Source organism: Corvus hawaiiensis, chromosome Z (genome assembly GCF_020740725.1).
Source record: "Corvus hawaiiensis isolate bCorHaw1 chromosome Z, bCorHaw1.pri.cur, whole genome shotgun sequence".
NCBI lineage: Eukaryota > Metazoa > Chordata > Aves > Passeriformes > Corvidae > Corvus > Corvus hawaiiensis.
Window position 1 is genome coordinate 23,607,341 of NC_063255.1, and position 21,515 is coordinate 23,628,855.

The 21,515-nt window shown below is 41.2% G+C and overlaps 1 protein-coding gene across 2 annotated transcripts in view; it reads left to right on the top strand.

Moving 5' to 3' along the window:
* The first annotated feature begins 11,493 nt into the window (after positions 1-11,493).
* HOMER1 (homer scaffold protein 1) overlaps positions 11,494-21,515 on the top strand; it is a 96,784-nt gene continuing 86,762 nt past the window's right edge. Inside the window, exon 1 of one of the 2 annotated variants that reach the window (XM_048290972.1) lies at positions 11,494-11,640. In XM_048290972.1, coding sequence (XP_048146929.1) covers positions 11,636-11,640 — 5 coding nt within the window. In that variant the 5' untranslated portion in view covers positions 11,494-11,635. The remainder of the gene's footprint in view (positions 11,641-21,515) is intronic. The other variant, XM_048290971.1, reaches the window with a different exon arrangement.

The window sequence follows — 21,515 nt, forward strand, 5'->3', positions numbered from 1 at the left end:
CAATGAAGGAAAATTGTGATCTATAATAGAAGCAGAGTCTAAAGCCTCTATAAACTACAAATTATACTTAGTTCTGATCCTAAAAAACCCAGCTCCCCCATAATATGAGAGTGGTTTCCAGAAGTAATTGACAAAGAGAACTCTGATGAGCCATCTGCAATCTCTCGCATAGAATTAAAACCATTATGCAGCATTAAACTCCCTATTCGGTGCTTTTTGCCATTTCCTGAAACTTTTGGAGCTGAAGTGCTCCAGCTAGTTAGTCTCTGAAGGTAAATAATGATGGAAAGTTTGATCAAAGCATCTCAATTGTCAGTAGTTCAAGGAGGAAAAAATGAAGAATAAAACCCAATTCATCTATGGAAATCTTTGCTTAATCTTCAAAAAGTCTACAGACTCTCTTCTTTGCCTCTTGGTACCTGACATCATCTATGGGAACTTGAACAGGTGCATGGTTAGAGTGTGCTTTACCATAGCAAACAGCCTTATTAAAGAGCACCTATACTACTGCATGCATTAAGAGTGATGAAAAATGTGTGTATGTATACCCTTTCCCTACTGGGAGAATATTTCAAGTATTTGAAACATTTTTTAAGTTTCAAAATCACCATAATATATGATCATTTATAATGTTTTTAGTCTCCGGGACCAGTTCTGAAATAATGAAACTTATGTCGATACAAAGCTTCATTCTAAGTACCCCTTTTTCATATTTGATACTGAGACTACATCTTTTAAATAAAAATATATGCCCATACATTAAAATTTAAAAACGTAACTACAATGAAATGAATGGCACTATAACAGGGATTAAAACAGTGCAGGATCCACTGTGAAGACTGAAGCTTTTTAGTCATGATATCCATATGAAATGCTTTGCATTTCATTTAGAACTCAGGATATTCTGGAATTGAAGCCAAATCAGAGACTTAGTTCTAAACCAAATTTTGTGTACCAGAGAAAAAGCAGCTTTCCCCAGGAAAACAGTACAAGATTTTAATAATAATACAAAGAACATAAGTTGATGTACATTAGAAAACAGTATGAAAAAGGCACAAAGGCATTAAAAGCAAGATTCAAAACTTTAGCAAGTAAATGCTGAATGAAAAATTAATAATTAATTACACAAATGCAGTATTTTTTCCCCACTGTGCAGCATTCTAGTTCTGATGTTCAACTTTCAGCCACATTCAGTGATACTCATGTATGCCTTTATATGCTTTCTTCAGTGCTTTTTAAGTGAGAGATCGGTTGATATATTTATTACATACAGTATGCTATTTTATATGCATATAGATATCCCATAATATACACTACATAATTTATTAAATGTAATTAATATCATAGGCATAATTAATATCAAAATGAAAAAGTGAGAGAACTCTGCAAACATGTATGTTAAATCTATGAATTCCAGCTTTAAATTGTAAAATCCAGATAAAATACAGATTTAATAAAGCTATAATAATGATTTACAGCAAAATACGTATTTACAGTTATCTTTATTTGGGATGTATACATATGAATTATCCCTGTATCTTTTTCAGATAAGTATTTTGTAGTGCACCGTTTAGATTACTGTTGAAAATGTACTATATGCATTTGATAAGAGTTAAGTTGTTAGGATATACAGTTAATGGTCTGCTCTGGTTAGATTAATGAGTAATTGGTAGTAATTCTATTACTTCAGTGCTTTGTTTCTGTAAATTTTATAATTACACTCCTTTAAATGCAAGTGTTTTAAAGGAAGGTCTAAGTTTTCCTAGACTTTAATCTTTTTTCTCTCATGTGAAGAAAGCCATGTCTTAAAATTAATACACAGGGTCATGAATTTTGATTGAAAACAGTGGATAATGCCATTTATTCTGCACAATTCTACAAAACTGGGGTTTTTTCCACTTAGTTTTGTGTTAACCCATTGTACCCTTAGAAGGATATTCATTTGTGCCCTAAACTAGTCAGTTAAGCTTTTGAAGGACATGCCTGACATGTCAGTTTCTGAGGGTTAAGATTTAAATAGGAATTTTCTTGTTGCTACAAAGGTCTAGTAGATAATCCACTGTTGCCCAGTTTTTATAAGTAGTTGAAAGAAATTGATTTCGGGTTAGGATCTGGAGGCAATACGTACCCATCAACTTATCTTCACGCATATAGTAACATCCCCAAACAGCCGGGCAGACAGATACAATTTTTTTTCTCTCCTGAATTAAACATTTAATAAAGTCAGTATTATCTCTATTTTATATTTGATTTAAAATTGATACATTTAAGCATGCACTTAGAATTTATGACTTCTCAATGAGCATACTGAGACTTGAACAAATTGGGAAGGTCCTGCTGTGAATTAGTAAATAAAATATGACTTCCTACCTGTGCTCTGCTTTCCTAACATCTCCTGTGTGCACTGCCAGAGTCTGAGTAGGGTGCAAGAGCTATCTGTTCGTGGCTAACATAAATTCTCTTGTATTATATTTCTTTACTGTCTTTCAGGTTTTTATCTCCAGTTTCGGTCACTTACTTGTTTGTGGAAAATGCATCTGAATGCTCAGTTTTATTTGATTCATGAGCTTGTTCATGTTTAATAACTAAATTTTGTCACTTGGATGTAAATTATGACAGTATTTTATGAAAAAAACCCCTTTATATAGTGGCTTTGTTTTCAAAGAGTGTACCTATCAACTAAGAAATTCCTTAATCCTAATCTTACCCCCATGGAGCAGATTGTTAATGATATTAATATTCTGAGTATTACATGTCTTCTTACACAAAAGCTATTCTAAAATCTGCCAAATTTCAAATACATTTGGCAGATCACAGAACGGGTTAGGCTGGGAGGGACCACAATGGGTCCTGTGGTCCATCCTCCCTGCTCCAGCAGGGTCATCCCAGAGCACATTTCACAGGACTGTGTCCAGATGGTGCTTGAATGTCTCCAGTGAGAGAGAGTCTACACCCTCTCTGGTCAATCTGTTCCAGTGCTCAGTCACCCACACAGTAAAGGTCTTCCTCGTGTTCAGGTGGAATTTCCTGTGTATGCCTCTTGTTCTATTGCTTGGCACAACTGAGAAAAGCCTGGCTCCATTGTCTTGGCCACTCAGATACTTATAGACATTGATGAATGAATAGCATTTTCCTGTACCGTAAAAACTTTGAAATAAAATGTACTAGTGTTTAGGAGTTTCGCTCAAGAAATCAGAACATTTTTGTTAAAAAGGCCAAAGATTACCTTAAACTTTGCAGTATGTATATATATGTTTTCTTCAAAACTTTTAAATGAAGACTTACAATAGGAATAACTGAAGATACAGTTTTTAATAACCATTTAAGAAAAGCATGCTATAAAGATTTGGTCCTATGTACTTTGGCTCTGAAAACCAGGTGCCTCTCTCAAGTTGATAGCATTTATGTTACTAGTAAGCCATAAAAGTTGACGCTCATGTTAAAATGCAGGTAGCCAAGAGATGGACACATGTATCTGTGCCCATACAAACTTCCTGAAATAAGTTACAGAAGTCTAAGCAAAAGTTAGAAGTTCCAAACTGGAACAATTTTGAACAGTAATCCACAGTGCTGCTTATATTCACAACCACCATTTTTTGCAAGGCGCACTTGCAAATGTTTTTTCATGAGTCGTAATTCAAATAAAATAATTTTTCCCAATTTATTTTTGGAGGCATGTTCCTTCTCGTCTTCAGTTTTAATATGGTGTTTTTCAGGCCAGATACTTCTTCAGCCAGTGTCAGAGAGGAAATGAAACAGAGATCCAAAGAGAAGCTGCCAGCACCTTATCTATGAAGAGGCTACCACATATCCATAATACATTACACCAGCTTGAGGCAAGTTCAGGCTTTGTGTATTAGTACAGTTTTTCTGAATAATTTATAATTGTTGCTGTGCAAACTGGGTTAGTATTAGGAGTTCTAGAAACATCAGGTTTCAGAATAACCATTCTATTCGTGAAAGTATTCAGTGTGAAATACTGTATTAAAGGAAGAGGTGAAGCTGAGCTTTTGAAATCACTAAAGGCAGGAAATACAGAGTTAAGGTTGCCATGGAAGCCTTAACACTACACCTTTAGGCAGGTAGAATACTATGGTTTTAATTACTTCCCCTTTATCCAACTCTATATAGGTGTCCTTTTTTTATGTGAATTCTAATTATATTGAGTGCTACTTACAATACATATTAATGGCACTGGCTACTCAGCAAACATCAGAAATCAGATATTAGCTGTGGCTGACTCTATCTGGCACTCTTATATTAAAGTAACTGTATGAGTTGTGTCTAGGAAATAATACTATGGCTAACTTACTGGCCAAGGAATTAAAATGCACATCTTCTGAGTTAGAATTTCACAGTACAGCCATCACATTTCAAAGTATCATCACATGAAGAACTAAATCTTAGAAAACAGAATTAATCTACAAGAGGTAAACTGAAAACAGTAACTTCAGTATTCTTCAATTTAACCAGCATAGTGGTACACTCTTCAACAAGGTGTGAAAATAAAACATTTGCGATTTGCAAATGTATCTTCTTCCCTCCAGCAGTTCATATTTTACTTCACAGGACATAGCTCTTTCTCCTTCCCCTCCAGTTTCCTTCCCAACAACTTGGTGAGCAGTATCAAGCCTCTGCAAAGCTTGCATTAGGCTACAAATCTGAATATTCTCTCACCCAATTCAGAATTCCTGCATCTGCCAGATAAAGGGGCGGGTTTATGTGCGGTTATGTCTTCTTTTAATTGGCTATTCTCAAATGATATGCAAGGAATGCACAGACGTTGAACATTAGAAAATTGAAATTGAGACACCTGCCAGCAAGCTAGCAGCTTGAGTATGGTAACTGGAAAGGTGTGGAAACTGCTCAGAAAAGTCCTCTGTCCATCACAGAGGTTCATATAATGTTCGGGAGGACCTGTTTCAGGAGAGGGCACACTTGCAAATGAAGTTTTTAGTACATTCAATAAAGTTTGGAAGATTGAAATCAAAATAGCATAAGTAAAAGGATGCACCATGAGAATAATGTTAAAATAAGCATCATCATGCAGTTTTTCTTTCTCAAACTGCTGGTAGCAGTTTTGTCAGTACTGTTTGTGTAATAGTCAATGTACTTCTAGAATGCATAAACATTAAAACAGGTGAGCAGGATGTTCAGATAAAGTAGATCTTTATATCTACAATTTTCATTGGCAATTATTTCCTAGATAGCTGAAAAAAAAAAGGCTACAAATGTGCAAGCAAGTATCTGTAGTGGGCTGACCCTGTCTGGATGCCAAGCACCCACCAAAGCCATTTTACCACTCCATTTCTCATCTGGACAGGGGAGAGAAAATATAACAAAGGTTCATAAGTTGAGATAAGAACTGGGAGAAGTCACTCACCAAATACCATCGTGGGCAAAATAGACTCAACTTAAGGATATTAACTGAAAAAATCAGAGCAGGATAATGAGAAGTAAACTAAATCTTAAAATGCCTTCCCCCCACTCCTCCCTCCTTCTCATACATACTCTCTTAGCACTCACATGTAAAAAACACACTGTTTATTTTACAATATTTTTATAATCTTCAGCTGAAACTGCAAAACCAAAGCTGAGTGATATCTCTAGGTAAGCTTGGTGTAATAAAACAGAAATGACAAGTTGACATAATCAGTCTAGTGGCATAAACTGTGCTTTCTGTATGGTCAGAAAAAGCATTGGAGGAAATAACAGCCACTGATAAACCTAAGTAAGAAATAAAAGCATTAGTCAGGGATCAGTATCTTTTAAAAATTCCAGTAGGGGTGTACTGCTACAGAGCTGTGTAGGAGATGTGCAATACATTTCTGGTGGCAAGACAATGAAATGTTGGAAGTGGGTGCTGGAAAATTAGCATTCACTGGCAACAGGACAGAGTTTAGAAATATTGGACCATAAGGCATCTCAGGGAATTATGTCATACAGTTGCTTTCAAAATTAAATCTAGTCTTAGTTTGAGAGTACCACATTTACTTGAATATAAGGTAACACTTATATTTCTTCATCTGTTCCAGGAATAAAAATAGCGGTTGTAAAATTGGTCCAGAATCCCTCCAGGCCCACCTGATGTAAGAGTGAAGTTTTTTCTAGACTGATGAAAATGCGGACAAAAACCTTGGGCTCAGGGAAGAGGATGACATTTACTCTCCTCCCCTCTTTTCTCCACTTATATATTAAATGCAGATCCTGCAAAGGAAAATGATGGAGAAGTGATCCCACTCACTGAAAGAATCCTGTGTGTGGGGAGGGAAATTTGTGATTAGGCAGGAGAAAAGAGGGCAAGGAGAAGATATAAAGGAGTAGGAGGAGGGAAGAGACACTAAATAGCACCAATGGATGAGAAGTGAGGCAAGTGTGAGGTGCTGGCTCCCGCACCTTCAACGGGAATAAACATCCTTGGTTTCCTTAGAGATTGTGGAATTTAAACTCACCTGGTACTGAACAAAGAGTACAAACAAACAGAACAAAATCGCTGATGTAAGGGAGGAGCAGTGGTACCCCAGCTGAGAGCCGTGAAAGAAGTCATATCTGCAGGCTGTGAGCTGCTCTAGCAAAGATACCTATGTCCTTAGTTACCTCTATTTTCTCCCACATGGAGTCAGTGATGGCTGCCATCTGTGATTACTTTTCAGTCATTGCTTCTTTTGCACCCAGTCCATGTTTAGGGAAGCTACTCCTGAAGCTATGAGCTTCTTGAAGAGCAGCAACCTTCGGAGTACCAGAAAAAACATTTATAGAAGGTTTATGCTTGTTAATTCTTTTGCCCTTTAATAGCACTTTTTGCTCCCTTGCTTGTATTAACCTCACCCAAAATATTTGGAGAGCATAATAATATGACATATTGGATTTTACTTTCATGAACCAAACAAGCCAATTTTAATTTTCTATTCTCACATAATTGCTCCGAGGTTGCCTAAACAACCCTCTAAGAGTTTCTTTCTGGTTTTGGTGCAGCTAGGATTCCTTTGTTTCGAATGTGTCAACTAGACCTGAACAAACAATTGCAGTTCAAATCTTTTCACTGCTTAATATAGTTGAATGGGATTCCCTTGTCTTTTCCATGGGAATGGTAGCTCCTAGCCAGTGTGCAATCAACTGGTACAGATCTGGTTTTACATGGAGAAAAACAGGTACCATGCAAAATTAGGCAAAATGCAGACCTTTGTAGTGCTTCTTGATGTTCCAGCTCTGTACTGCTGCTCTTCCAGGACTTTGAGCAGGATAGTGGCCATGTTGATTGAGAGGAGGCTTGAGATTCAGACAGCACAGCCATCTGGGGTTTTTTTCCATCTACAGGTATCCCACCAAGAGACTCAAAGTAGCATTCCTTTAAGAGATACCGATAACTCCTGCCAAGTTTACAGATGTTGTCCCAACTGGTTGGCCATCCTGGGCAAGGGTATCAGAACAGGGTTTGGCAGCTCAATAGCTGGCTATGAATATACACGCCAGGAATATGCTACTTCAATGCTGCAAAATAACACTCTTTCTCCTGCACCATCCTGTGCTTTGCCTTGCCTGAAGCCATCCATCTCTTATTTGATTGTTGGATTACTTGGTATTTTTGCAAAGGAGCAGGCACTGAGCTGCTGATGGTTTCCAAGCTTGCTCAAGTCTGCCTCCATCAAAGTGCTCTAGACAAAGAAGTGTTCTAAAATAGCAGGGGAAAAACCCCAAAACAACTAACTTAGAGCTGAAAATCTTGTCATCACGGTTAAAATTCTCCATGTTTTATCACTTCAGGCTTCAAGATGAGGTGACTGTGTATTTCTCCTGTTAATATCTATGATTAATCACCTTGCTTACTTTGTATCTGTATGTACAGTTCCACCTTAGCTGACATAGATCACCATGTTTTTGTATCATATATTAATTTAGGGAATGGCAAGACAGAAAAGGGATTTCAGTAAGCCTGGCAAGTATAAACAGAGGCTTTCCCCACAAGATAAATAATGTTAACTCAACAAAATCAACCTGGAAACTAATCAAAATTATAAAAGGATGTGATTGAGACAAAGCTTAAATCTTAGAGAAACCTGTCAGAACTGGAGGAAATGTAGCAATAAATATGGAAGAGAAGTAATCAATTAGGTGGACTGTCTACACTTAAATGTGTTAATAGATAAACACTGTTTAAGTGAAGAATTAAGAATGAAAAAAAAAAGATGAATCATCAGATTTTCTTGGAGTGAAGCTTTCTTTGTCCCTAGAGCTCTGTTCCCCTACTCAGGATCTTATCTTTCCCAGTACTCATATTTTATTACTTATAGAAGAGCATGAAATATACAGGTCATTTATTTCACAAGCCAATAAGGACAGTCTTGGTATTCCACGTTTCTTTGCCCATGATTCTGTTCACACCTCTGATTCTCAAGTGAACACACCCCAGGGTTCAGTGTGTATTTGGCTTCTTTTATATTTTTCTCTTTTATCTTCATTCTTGGGGATTTCTGGGTTTGTACCCATGCTGTAGAAAAGTATACTTCATGCAAGACAAATATGTGAACAAGGTGAAATGCAGAGGCAGATGGAATCATCTTTGTGATATCTAAACAAAAAACTGTGAACGTAATGAAATACTAAAGCATTTGCATTACTGTGTGAGCTTGAGCTGAAAGACTAAAGCTGATGCAACAGTTATTCATATGTGAAATTAAAGCCTTAGTTTCCTTGCTGTTGACCTGTCATTACTGCATGCAGAGTATCATTTCAGACTTTTAGAAGCTAATGAATATAGACTCCTAGATGAATGAATATGTACATATAAGCTACTTGTTTACGCTTGCCTAGTCTGCATTAATTTTGATCTTTTTCACTCTAATGATATAGAAGAAGGAACTGTTGTGGAACTACATCTTCACCCCCCCCCCCCCCCCCGACTCCAACACCAGAGAATACCTTGGTGTTATGATGGAAGCCTGTACACATAGTTTGATTTTTAGTGGAAAATACATAGAACTCATATTTCAGAGCTAGCAGGTGAAGCCCAACCACAGCAATTGCCATCCAGCTAAGTAACGCAGCCTCATTGTAACTATGCAGGTTCTGAGCATTGCACACAACTAACCTTAGACTGTTGCCACTCAGACTAAAGATTTTTTAGCTCAGTGCCTTCACTGTAGCTTATGAGGTGGTGTGTGGGAAATGAGAAATGGGCAACTGAGGAAGCTGTTCTTTTCTGCCTCAGGAGGCAGTATGCCTTGCTGCTACTCCCATAGTAATGATTCATGCTGGGTTTCTTATGGTTGTTTGTGATTGGAGGAGGTTTGCCTTAATTTCTCATTCTTGCTTTTCCCATGGCTGATTACTTTTAGAGGTCAAAATGTTGAAACAAGAGTCTGTAAAACATGCATCTGTAAATTAACTTTTGGAAATATGCACCCTGACTCTGGAAAATCAGATTGTTAGGTGACTGCTTTAGCTGTCTTTTATTCCAGACTCTTCCTGGGATACACTTGGTCCCAAGTAGTAGAGGTTCTATAAGAGGACAAACAACCCTTTGTTAAAGCGACATCTTTAACATGGCTATTTTTGTCGTGCTTTATAAGTCTGTAATATACATTGGTAATACTCCGGGCTTCTTCAATTTTTATGTGGAGATTGGCATCTAGTGTATCAATATCTTCCTCTTATGCTCACTGTAGTTTAATAAGCCTCTGGTAGCTACAACCTCACTTAAGCAGAAAATACCATGAAAATACTGAAAGACATCCTTGCAAGGAGCGTGTTCCACCTGGGGCATCCCAATATCCCTGGCAGTGTATTGGAGCAATTAAACCTAATGTTTACAAATTTAGGGAATCTCAGGGAGTTAATGGAAGTATTTGCAGAACCTAAGATGAGGTATATCCCTGCAAGATAATACGTGGTGCTGGAGCTTGGGCAACTCTGATGGATTAGAAGCATGCTGTTTGCATGGCACAACTGAAGAGCTGAGCCAAATATTGTAGGTCCTATCCAGCTTACAGTGCTGGCTCTTTCTTTGCGATAGTACTAGCGTGGATGTGCTGGAATCTGCATTTTTGGGGGGACAGTTTTAGAATGGCTGCCGTGTTTCTTCCTCGTTTTTCCGGTAACGCTGTCTGTGTTGAGTGTCTGCAGAGTGTCCGCAGAGCAGAGGGACGCGGGCCCGTGTTTTGGCAAGGCAGAGGGCTGGGAAGTTGCAGCAGCCACGTTCCAGAGCGGGCTCCGCGCCGCCTTCGCCCGTGACTCCGTGACACCGGCCCGAGCCGCCGGGCGCGGCGTTGCCGTGGAGACGGCGCCGCAGGGGCCGGGGGCGGGAGGAGGCGGCCCGGGCGCCGCCAGCACCCCGAGCCCTCCCAGCTCCGCTCCCCCCCCGCCGCCGTTCCCTATTATAGAAGAGCTTCCGGCGGCGTGAACCACTCTGACATCATCCTCCGCACCCCGGTGACGTCAGCGCCGGGAGCGGGGCGTGACGTCGGTGCGTAGGGGAGCGCGGTGACGTGTTCTATTTAAAGCTCCCCGGGCGGAGGATGGAGGCAGAGCGGGCAGGTGCCGCCGCGGGCAGGAGCTCGCTGGCTGCGTGCGGCGCGGGGCTGTAGGGCAGGGCGCGGCTCCACTCCGCTCCTCTCGCCTCTTCCTTTCCCGTTCCCCGGGAAGGAGGAGCGGGACGGAGGAGCGGGCTCCGCGCGGCGGCTGCGCCTGCCCGCCGCGAGGGGACGAGCGGGCGGTGGCGGAGGTGTGAGGCGGAGGCGGGGGATGCGAGCGGGCGCAAGCAGCGGCTCGGTGGCGCCGGAGCAGCCGGGCACCGCCTGAAGCGGCCATCGCTCCCTCCCTCTGTCCCACTGGCGGGGCTGAGCCCGTGGCCCCGCCGCAGAACAGCGCGGGCTCGACGGCGGCAGCCCCTCCCGCCGCTCGCTGTCAGTGACCGATCCGCCGCGCCCCAGGACGATGCCCGCCCGTTCGCTGCAGAAGAAGGCGTGACGGCGAGGAGCGGGCCCGCCGCCGCGGGAAGGAGGAGCGGCGCCCCGCATCTCCGCAGCCGGGGGTGGGCGGGCGGGCGGATCGGGGGAACGCGGCGCCCCGGTGCCCGCGGGCGACGCGCGGCCGCAGCTCGTCGGTAGCGGCCTCTTGCCGGGAGTCCGATGCCAGCGCCGGTGCCACGGCTCGCTCTGCCTTCTGGGGAAAATGCATCCGTGCCCGCCACGCTGCTGGCGGCCGTGCTAGGGGGAGCGGTGGCGTGGAGCTCTGTGCGCACCGCCTGCCCCATCCCGCTCCGCCTCTGAGGCACACAGAGCCCTCCGCGGCCGCGCACGTCCCGGCGAGAAGCGCCGCAGCCGCCGCCAGCCTTTCGCAGAGAAGGCGAGCGCCTCCCCGTTCTCCTGCAGGAGGGGATCCGTCAGTCCCCGAAGTCGCCGCTGCCGCCCGCCCGGGGCCCGGAGCCGCTGCCTGCGGGCGCCCGGCGGAGCCGGTGGCCATGGGAGCCCGGCCCGCGGGGGGCGCTCCCTAGGGCGCGGGCGGCCCCGTTCGGCCCCCGGCAGCTGCGGCGAGCCCAGAGCAGCGGCCCCCGCTGCCACGGGGCTGCAGAGCTGCCGGCGCGGCGAGGAGCGCCCCGGGGACGCGGCACCACCGGTGCCAGGCGCTGCCGGCCGCCATGGGGTAAGGATGTCGCGGGGGCCGCCGGGCTGGTGCCGGGGCTGGGGGTGGGAGCGGCTGCCCGCGGAGCTGTGGGCGCTGCTGGATGCGCACGGAGCCGAGGGGTCTCACTGGTGGGGTGCGCCAGCAGCAGGAATCCTGCTGCAGTCGGTGCTGTGCATCAGCCCGGTGAGGGGAGAGCAGCGCGATCCGTGAGGGGCGCACCACGATCTGCAGAGGTTTGTCTCCGCCGTAGTAGCCACATCGGAATTCTGGAAGAGCGGTCTCGGCTCCCAGTTCCCCACCGTGAGGACCTTTTCTGGGTTGTTAGGCGATGTTCAGACCTGAGAACGAGTGGTTTAAACTCAGTGCGCTAGGGGGAAATTCCAGAACAGCGAAGGCTCGCTTTCACTCTTCTGGAGTCTTCTGAGAATATCGAACAACGTGTGAATTTCTCAATAAATTGAAGAAGGCTCTAAGGAAATCGGCTTCACAGCAGGTTCCCTAGTAAACTGGGGAATCCACTTGAGGGTTTAGTGAAATGAGAAGGAATAAAATCTGTAAAATTAGTCAGATCTCATAGAAATTGGTAGATAAAAAAGCGACATAGATACCTATGAAAACTTTGCGCAGTCGTATCCTTAGGAATTTGTATAGTGATACGAAAAAATAGTCCATGCTGCCGAGCTTGTCTGATAGTGGAATGGAACTCATACATGTTCCAAAGCAACAGAAACCTGGTATGATCTGGCAAACTGCAAGTTGAAGGCAGATTTTCAGAGCATTAAAAAGACACTGTTTTAGTTAGATTCTATGACAGTAGTTCAAAGTCTACAAAAGTTACAAATCATGTCCTTTGTGTTTTGGTCACTTAGGAATTAGGATGTGAAACTGGCATATTACTGTGGGAGTTACAGATGTCTGTTTCCTCAAGCTGTCTAGGACACTTGGATTCTTCAATTTATTAACTTCCTTGCATGTGTGGTGGTAACAGCTGCATCCTTGTCTCTGCCCTATCACTGTGGGTCACAGTACAAGATGTAGGAAGGAATGACTCCTTACTCCTTAGGCTAGTTTTTATTTTTCTGGTGTCTTCTCTTCCATTAAAAAAATTCAAACAGAATAAACCCAGACTTGCAGCTGTCTACATATCCAAGAAAATGATGTTTCAAAACTCTGCCAAAAGGCTAAATGATATTTTTTTTTTTTTTGATATATACCTAAAACTGCTAGTCAGACATAGGATTATGTAAAATTAAAATAATGGAAACCCTCTCATTTATTTAAAATCAATACTGTGTTTGTAGATATTCGAGTTAAGTGTATCATATTACAAATCCAGGGAACTGTTGAAGAGGAGCAAACATTCTGTCTCCAGAACTCCAGTTCTGCTGGTGTTTTAGTGTCATAGCTTCTTAATAAACAGTACAAATCCCTATCTCTAGAGAGTTGAAATAATCTTAAGAACCACAGTTGTTGATGACTTGAGTAGTATCTTGGTACATTAAGGTCAAGAAGATGAAATTTACTAGCAAATACTTTAAAGACATTTTAGACAGTATACATTGGGGTATTGCAATATAGAATTCCTTTACAGATCACCTTCTAAAAGAGACAATAGACCCTGAAATGTAGGAATGTTACTGGTAAGCCCCCATCTCTCTATATCTGAGTGAGCACACCCAAGCCAAGGCCAGCACCCACTTAGTGGATCTGTGGTTGCATATCAGACGTTTGTTACTGTTCAGAGCACAGGTCTTGATTCAGTAGCTGTTTTTTATTAATTTCTAAATGCAAGTGCCTATGGATTTCAGAGTATTTCTACACCAAGGTACACTGGCCTTTTAATTCAGCAGTTGATACTCTATAATCTACTAAGGTCTAAAAATTGAGTGTTCTAGAAGAAAGTTGCAAAATCATTGATAATTCAATGTACCTGGGTCACATGAGGGTCTGTGTATTATATTCAGTACTTAATGGAAACTCCTATGCTGTGTAAGCTTGTAGAGTGATCTTGTAGTACCTGGCTGGTGGAGAGTTTACCTATTTCAATGGTTAGAACACAGAAAATTTGGGGTGGGGAAGCTGGCTTGCCAAACCAGCAGTGGCTTTCTTAGTCTGATTTCATATAATGAAGAATTCACTGTTCTGCTGGTGTAGTTCAGACTGTTCGGCACGTGGAATACCATCAGGCAAGCCAGGTAATTATGCACTGGGTATGTGATGGAAACCAGCTGGTGAGTAACTGGGCTCTGGGCCATGCTGCTATTAAACATTTTTTTGGGAAACTTGAAACTAGAGAAATGGTCTGTAGAGTAGTTCACGACACTTTCTTACTGCTGTATTCTGTATGTTTGTGGGTGTCTCTCGTCTCACAGGGGAAGGTAAGTGAATCAAGCCCTTTGGATTGTATAGGCCAGACACACAGAATGTCCAGTTTTGTTTCTCTATCTGCCAGTCTGTCTGACTTCTCCCAGTTCCTCATTCCTGTTGCATGAAGAAAAGTTCCTATCAATAGTTACTGTTGAGTGGTATAACCATTGTGGACAACCTTTTGTTGGGTTGACCAGCTACAATATAGCATTCTTTAATAGGGAAACATGAATTTTGTGTAAAAACTATGTTCTGTCCTAGTTGATAACATGTATTCATGTGTTCATTGTCAGTACTGCACAATCAGTCTTCTTTGAGCAGAAGTCTGATTGCATTAAAAATCCTCAAGAAACAGCTCTAAAGCATACTCAGGATTTATATTGGCAGTTTAGGCTGTTGTATGCATTGACCAGGTAAGTACTGTTAAAGCTGGAACCATTGCCATATTTTTGTTGTCACTGGTACTGCTTGTACTTCGATCTGTGAGCAGGGAAAGTAGAGATTTTGTTAGTGGACTGTGATGCAGTCGTTGTTTAGGCTGGAATGAATACACTTCTTGCCAGACACAGTGGGGAAGCTGCACAGCTGTGAATTCTGGTAGGGATGCAGACATTGATGTCCTGTTAGACATAATCTTAAGTATTAATTCCTGATTTATTAATGGGTAGTCTCTCCATAATTTCTTTACATGATGGCCTTTACATGATGGCTGTGGATAAATATCTAAATTTAATACTTGCTTTTCCCATCACTCATGCTGGATTATAAGGAATTACAAGGCAAAAGCTTCTGTAAGATGTGCTCATCTCTGTCATGTCATGTTAATTAAGGTGTCTTTATAAAGGCTTCATCTTCAGTTTTGTTGGACTATATTTAGTATGTTATCTTCGTAAAGGTGGTTATGAAATGTGTCAGTTTGAGATGGCAGAATTAGAATACTAGGGTTCTTAAAATGGCTGGAGATTATTGAGAAAGATTAGTACCTTAGGGTATATTTTTTGGTGCTGTACTTGCTTAGAAATAAGTATTTTAATTTTTGGTAATCTGCAGCTGGTTGATCCACTCCTAGCTCTTACACTGTTTGAAGTATGTGGAGTTAGTCAAACCCATTTCTTTAAACAGGACAAACTGCAGCCTTGTCCTGAAATGTTTGTTTGCTTTCTGGATCTGGGTTGCAGTACATGAACACTATAAAGCTGTTGAGGGCCAGAAGCATTACTGATCATTGAATTTGTCTAGGCTCAAATTCTTTAACCTGTTTTCCTTCCACAAGACTTTATGGTAGCTTTCCCAAAACTTTGTTTTAGCAACACTTTCATCAGCTGTGCTCCTCTGACACAAATACTGCAGATAGTAGAGCAGAAGGTGTAGCATCTTGGCACTAGTTCAGCATTACTGCAAGTCCTGGCCATCTTGCTATCTCAGAGGTAAAACAAGATGCCTATTGTGTGAAAGCAATGGCAGCAAAATACTTTATGTTGTCTTCTGTAGCAGAATGGAGAGTCTTAACAAGTTCTACGGATAACACCAACAAAACTTGATTATCTGTAAAGAATTAGTAATGTATAGATACCAAGACAGACTGTATGTAAATCAGCCTGAAATGGTTAATAAACTACTTTTCTGGCAACAATATGTGTAGACCTCTACCATGCTTAAATTATATTCAGTCACAGTCATTTTATGACTGCAAAACAAGCATGAGAAATCTGAACCAGATCTTCTGGCCTGGCAACACATAAATGAGTGTCCTGATCATCATGAGGGGATGATTGCTGATCTAGAGAAGGTATTTGTAATGACTTATGGTTTCAATTAATCTGGTTTGGTACTTCCATGCATTATTAGGATTTTATAGGCCAACCCTTTAGGAAAAATCCTAACTCTGCTGAAAAGAAACATTTAAGTCCTTCCCATTCATCATGTTGAGATAATTTTTATTCTCAGTGCTTCAAGGCAAACATTAGATGTGTGTGTGTTCTTTGTGTGTGTGTGTTCTTGTGATTTCTTTTTCCCAAACAGTGCTTGCCCTACCACAGTAACCATTATCTTTGCAGGGCTCAATTAGATGTTGAGCCAAAATCTGAGAAAATACGGAGTCTTGGAACCACAGAGATTGCAATGGCTTGTAATTCTGTAACAGGTCAGCACTTTTGATCAGGGAAGGCAATGACACTTAACTAGAGCAATGACACTTAACTAGAGCTCTGCCTGCTAGTTAGTAAAAGTTTTAAGTAGAATTTCGATACCATTTTAATGGGAATTTTTGTTGCAAAACATTTATTAAATATGTTTGTCTTTTAAAACTGATTTGATTTAAAGGTCTTAGCTAGTCACTCTTTAAATCATTGCTTTTCAAATCTGTGTCTAGACATTAGTGTACTTCAGAGAAGAGCATTATCTTATGATGTAACACTAATTTACCAGTAGTTTCTGATTAGTATATATTCTGATTGCCTTGGACATCATTTTAGTTGAGGCTATGGTTTTCCAATGTATTCCAGATCACTGACCCTCTAAACATTGCAGATACTTAAACCAGGTTAGAACTTAGTTCTTCTTCTCCTTTAGATATATAGGTAATTTTGAAGCTGTGGAGGCCTAAAGTAATTACCAAGGACCAAGGTCTCTGCTAGTTCAAAAGTTAAGAGATGCTTAGTAAGGAAACCAGTGTGGTGTATTGATACCCAGCCAGGCTGAGACTAGGTCTGGAAAGGACCTTGCATGAGTTTGTATCTATATGCCTGTGTTTTAACAATGTGCACTTTGTATCAGAGACAGTCTTGCATTGAAGAAGAATCTCAGGCGTCTCCATGTGTGTAGTTATAGTGTTAATAGCAGGTAACTGTGACAGTGAACAAAGAAACAAAGTATTCTGTATTTTTTAAAGTGGAGAAAAACCCAGAATCCACCTCTTCTTATTTTTTTCTTCTTTTTTTAAAGATACCATGAAACATGTATTTAAATGCCCTATTTAAAAGCCCTACTTAGGTGAAAGCTTTCTGTAAAAAAAATTCCGAGGAGCATGCTTTCTAGTTCAGGGTTTTGTGCTGTTTTTCCTGCAAGGCTTTTTCAGATATATTCAATCTTAAACGTAAGGTGTAACGGGTGTGAAAGCATTGCATTGTGAAAAATCTGCTTTTATATCCAGTTTTGATGGTAGGCTTCTTTTCCCCATTCTGTATAAAGTTTTTAAAATTTCCCAAGGCTCAGCCATGTGAGAGCCATCAAAATTAGTATTGTGTTCAGGACAGAAAGATTAGAGGGGAGAAGAGGCTAGAGGGAGCTGTGGGTTTATTCTACCTGGGCCTTGCACTATGCAGTGGTGAGCTCTGTTTTGTCTACACAGTGTCCTGGTAGTGGCATTACTCCATTCTGTGAAGTAATGGAACTGTGTTTCAGTACTATATTGATTTTTGGGAACTGCATCACAATCATGCTTCTGGCAACAGAATGCACTCTGATACGCTTCTTTGGTGGCAAGTAGTGATGATGAATGTCAGTCATTGTTAAAAAATTAGTCTAGAAAGATACTGTTTAAACATGCAATAGACGATGGTGGATTGCCAGATACAAGCATATTTTGACATTGCAGTAACTAGTCATGATTTTGGGTTTTTTTAGTTACAGTTATCAAGTTAGCTAACTTAAGCAGACTGCATCACTCGTTTGCTGTAACGGGACAGGAAAACTTGAAATACATAGCTCCTTCAGGTTTTTCTTCTTCTTCCACATACATGCAAATGATTCACAGGCACTGTTTTGTTGATGTTTGTGGCTGTGCTCTTTGCCGACATCCTGATTGTTAAATTTGCACAGATCCTGCCGCGAAATGGTAGGAACCACAGAAGTCAAGCACTGCTTCTTCCACTTGTCTGCTACAGCACCCATGTTTGTGTAGTGAACTATGTCAGTACTGTAACCTAGCTGACTGCAAATATAGGGGTGTGCACAAGGGAAGGGCCACTACAGGTAGGATAGAGCTACCTTTTGCTACAGCAGTGTCTGTTTATTCTGGTGGGAAATGTTCACAAAGATCTGAACTCAGATCTACCTGTGTTGAACTTTGATCCTCAGTCTTGAAAGCTCAGGTCTGGAAAGGTTTTTTGTGATTGCTCACTAGCTTGAATCTCAGCTTATTGAGAAATGTTATTTTTTCCCCTTTGAATAGTGTATTTTGTAGTAAAACAAAACAACACCAAAGCCAAACCCAAACAAACAAAATCCCTAAGCCCAAACTGTACTAGGTAATATTGCTGAGTATAGAATTCGGGTTTGTAAAATGCTTTTAAATTACTTATTCTGTAAATAGTATGCTGTAGTCTTGGATCCACAGTCAATCTTGAAACTCTTCTTGTAATAGGACATATGATGAGGTCTTCTTTGAGTTTTGAAAACTGAGGAATGAGCTTTAAATGGTCAACACTTTACAGTGAAGTATTGGTGAAATAAATCATCTTTGACATGTATTCTCACAATTCCTACTTCTTAGGCCTGTTACTTTCCAATAGACTGCTAGCCCTGGCTTGCCTGTACAAAATTCTAAAAGAATGTGCTGTGTGGTATTGGAGAAAACAGTGTTTTCTCCAGTATGACTTACTGTGGAATACGCAGCCATGGCAGGTGTCCTAGGGTACTTTTCATGCTTACGAAAATAAGCATATGCAATAATACGTGCTGTGTATCTCTGTTGTCAAATGACTGTATGCAGTAAACTGGGGTCCTAAGCAGATATTTGGATGATTTGCTTTAACCAGAATACCTGTGATTTTGCGCTGGGTTTTTCACTGACTGTGTGTGACTAAAAAGTTAACCTGCAATTAGACAAGAACACTTCTGTTGGATTAATTTACATTCAGCTTCTGCATACTGATTTCCAAGTGCTTTTTTTAGCGATCAAGTGTATGTCCCTTTTCTACATCTAGACGTATGGAGGAACTGGTTTCTACGAGGAAACAGTTAGCAGTGCTTGGGAATAGGTGGTGTCCTGCTGATTTGAATTCTAGGTACTCATGGTTCTCAGAAGCACTGCACAGCTCAGCATGTCTGGCTATGCATGATAGTAAAATTCACAGGATCTTTCAGAAGTTTTCACGAAAAAGACACAGGTGCTGAAGTAATGATTATATAATGGTCTATTTTGGCTGAATTTTGTGAAATGAGCACTGAACACTAGATTCCCTAAGATAACCTCACATCTGAATGTAAATGCTGCCCATGTCTCTTACATTGCATCTTAATGGGCCACTTGAGATCTGAAGTAGTTTTTACTAAGTTATGTATTTGGTGACCTTAAATGAAAACAAACCAACAAAAACTTCTCCTTTTCTCCTCATCAATTACAGTTTTTAAAATCAGACTGCAACAAAAGCTAGAATAGTTCTATTACTGGGAGGGAATGATGAAGAGTATTATAGGGGCCTTTTCTATATGCCACTTTTATTGTTAGCAGGATTGGAGAATTAATATTATTCTGGGGTGAAGGTAGACAAGGAAAGACAATCTGCTTCTTCCCCAGTTGTTCTTAAAAAGAACAATTTTACTTGGCATTAAAATACATTTGAAGACCTCTTCTCTTCTCCTCCTTAGTTACAACAGTAAATCCAACATTTAATGGATACTGCTGGTCTTGAGTGCTCAGAGATGGACATGGTACTCCTCAAATCACTTACACTAAGTCAGCCTTTACAGATTGAATACACATCTAGATCTTGTAAAGGTTATCTTCTGCTCCACCATCTTGTCTTTTTGTCTTGGTACTTCTGCCACTGGCTAATGTTTTTGTAAAACCCAAGACTTTGCTTATTCAGGGAACCCTAAATCATTTTGTCTTACATCTGTGCCATTCACCTTCCTGAAGAACTGTTACTCTTCATTTGCTTGTAACACTGGAAAAATTTTTGCAGTTAAGTATGTTATGAGTACTTCCTGCTCATGGCATTCTATTTACTAGATTAACCAGTCTGTTTGTAACAAAATCTTTTAGTGAGTGGGAAATGGCAGTTTCTGCTATGTGGACTAGTATGTGATGCTTCAGTTAAGCCTCTTTTGGACATAAACATGTGAGCACTTAAGTGCTCCAGTTTGAGAAGACGACACCATGTTTATCATACAGCTATAAAATGTCTTTAAATGCAGCTTTCTTTAAAACTGACTTTGCAATGCAGCCATTCTGTAAGTAGCTAATGAACCTGCTTGGTTTTGGCCACTGTTTTTTTCGTGGATACAGAAATACTGGGGCTTGGTTTTTTACATTTAATACCTGTTAGGATATTTATGCAAAGGTGTGAGTGAGGAAGGCTTTTCTAGTTCTTGTTTCACACATAGGTTTTGAAGGCATTGAACCCTACCAGTTCATTCGGGTACCATGTAAGGAAAATTTTTCATTAAAAAAAGGTCATGCTGAAATAACTAGCTCTTAACAAACACTGGTTGCTACTCTTTGATTACATGCTTCTTAACTGTAGGAGCCAGCATTTATTTCTGAATGTTTTTATTGAGCTGTTAAATATAGGCCTCTAAAGTAGGCAATTTGAGCCAAAAATTCTGCACCAACTGTATGGTATCCATTTTTTTGCTCAGTTTTTCAAAATGCTGAGCAGTATTCTGAGATCTGATTTTTTAAAATTATTTTCATTTGAGTAAAGCCCTGACACCTACCTGCTATCTTGGCATTGAAACTAAGGTCATTGTAAATGTCTTTCAGAAGTATAAGCTAAATTTCGAAGTGATGTTTGCAAAGTGGTTGCTGATCTAGTTCTAGTATAACTAACACATAATACTTTGTCTTTACCACCCTCCACCAGCACAATCAAAGTAAGTACATGAGCTGTCATGAAGAAATGTTTCTTTACGTTATTTCAATAGCAATACCTGAGGATAGTACTGATACAGTTGTGTTTCCAGAACTGTCACCTTCACAGAATCACAGAACAGGTAAAATAGGAAGGGACTACAGTGTATCATGTTGTCCAGCCTCCCTGTTCAAGCAGGGTCATCCCAGAGCACATTCCACAGCATTGTGTCTAGACAGTTCTTTAATATCTCCAGTGAGGGAGACTCCACAACTTCTGTGGTCAAGCTGTTCCAGTGTGTGGTTACTTGCAAGAAGTTCTCCCTCATGTTCAGGTGGAACTTCCTGTGAATCAGTTTCTGCCCACTGCCTCTTGTTCCATTGCTTGGCACCACTGAGAAGATGGTCCACCACTAGTCCATTGTCTTGACACCCTTCCTTCCAATACTTGTATACGTTGATGAGGTCCCCTCTCAGTTGTCTCTTCTCAAGGCTGAACAGGCCCAGCTCCCTCAGCCTTTCCTCATAAGAGGTGCTCCAGACCCCTCACCATCTTTGTAGCCTCCGCTGGACCCACTCCAGGAGCTCCATGTCTTTCTTGTCCTGAGGAGCCCAGAACTGGACACAGCTCTCCAGGTGAGGCCTCGCCAGGGCTGAGTAGAGGGACAGGATCGCCTTCCATGACCTGTTGGCAATGCCCTTCCTAATGCCCCCCAGGATACCATTGGCCACC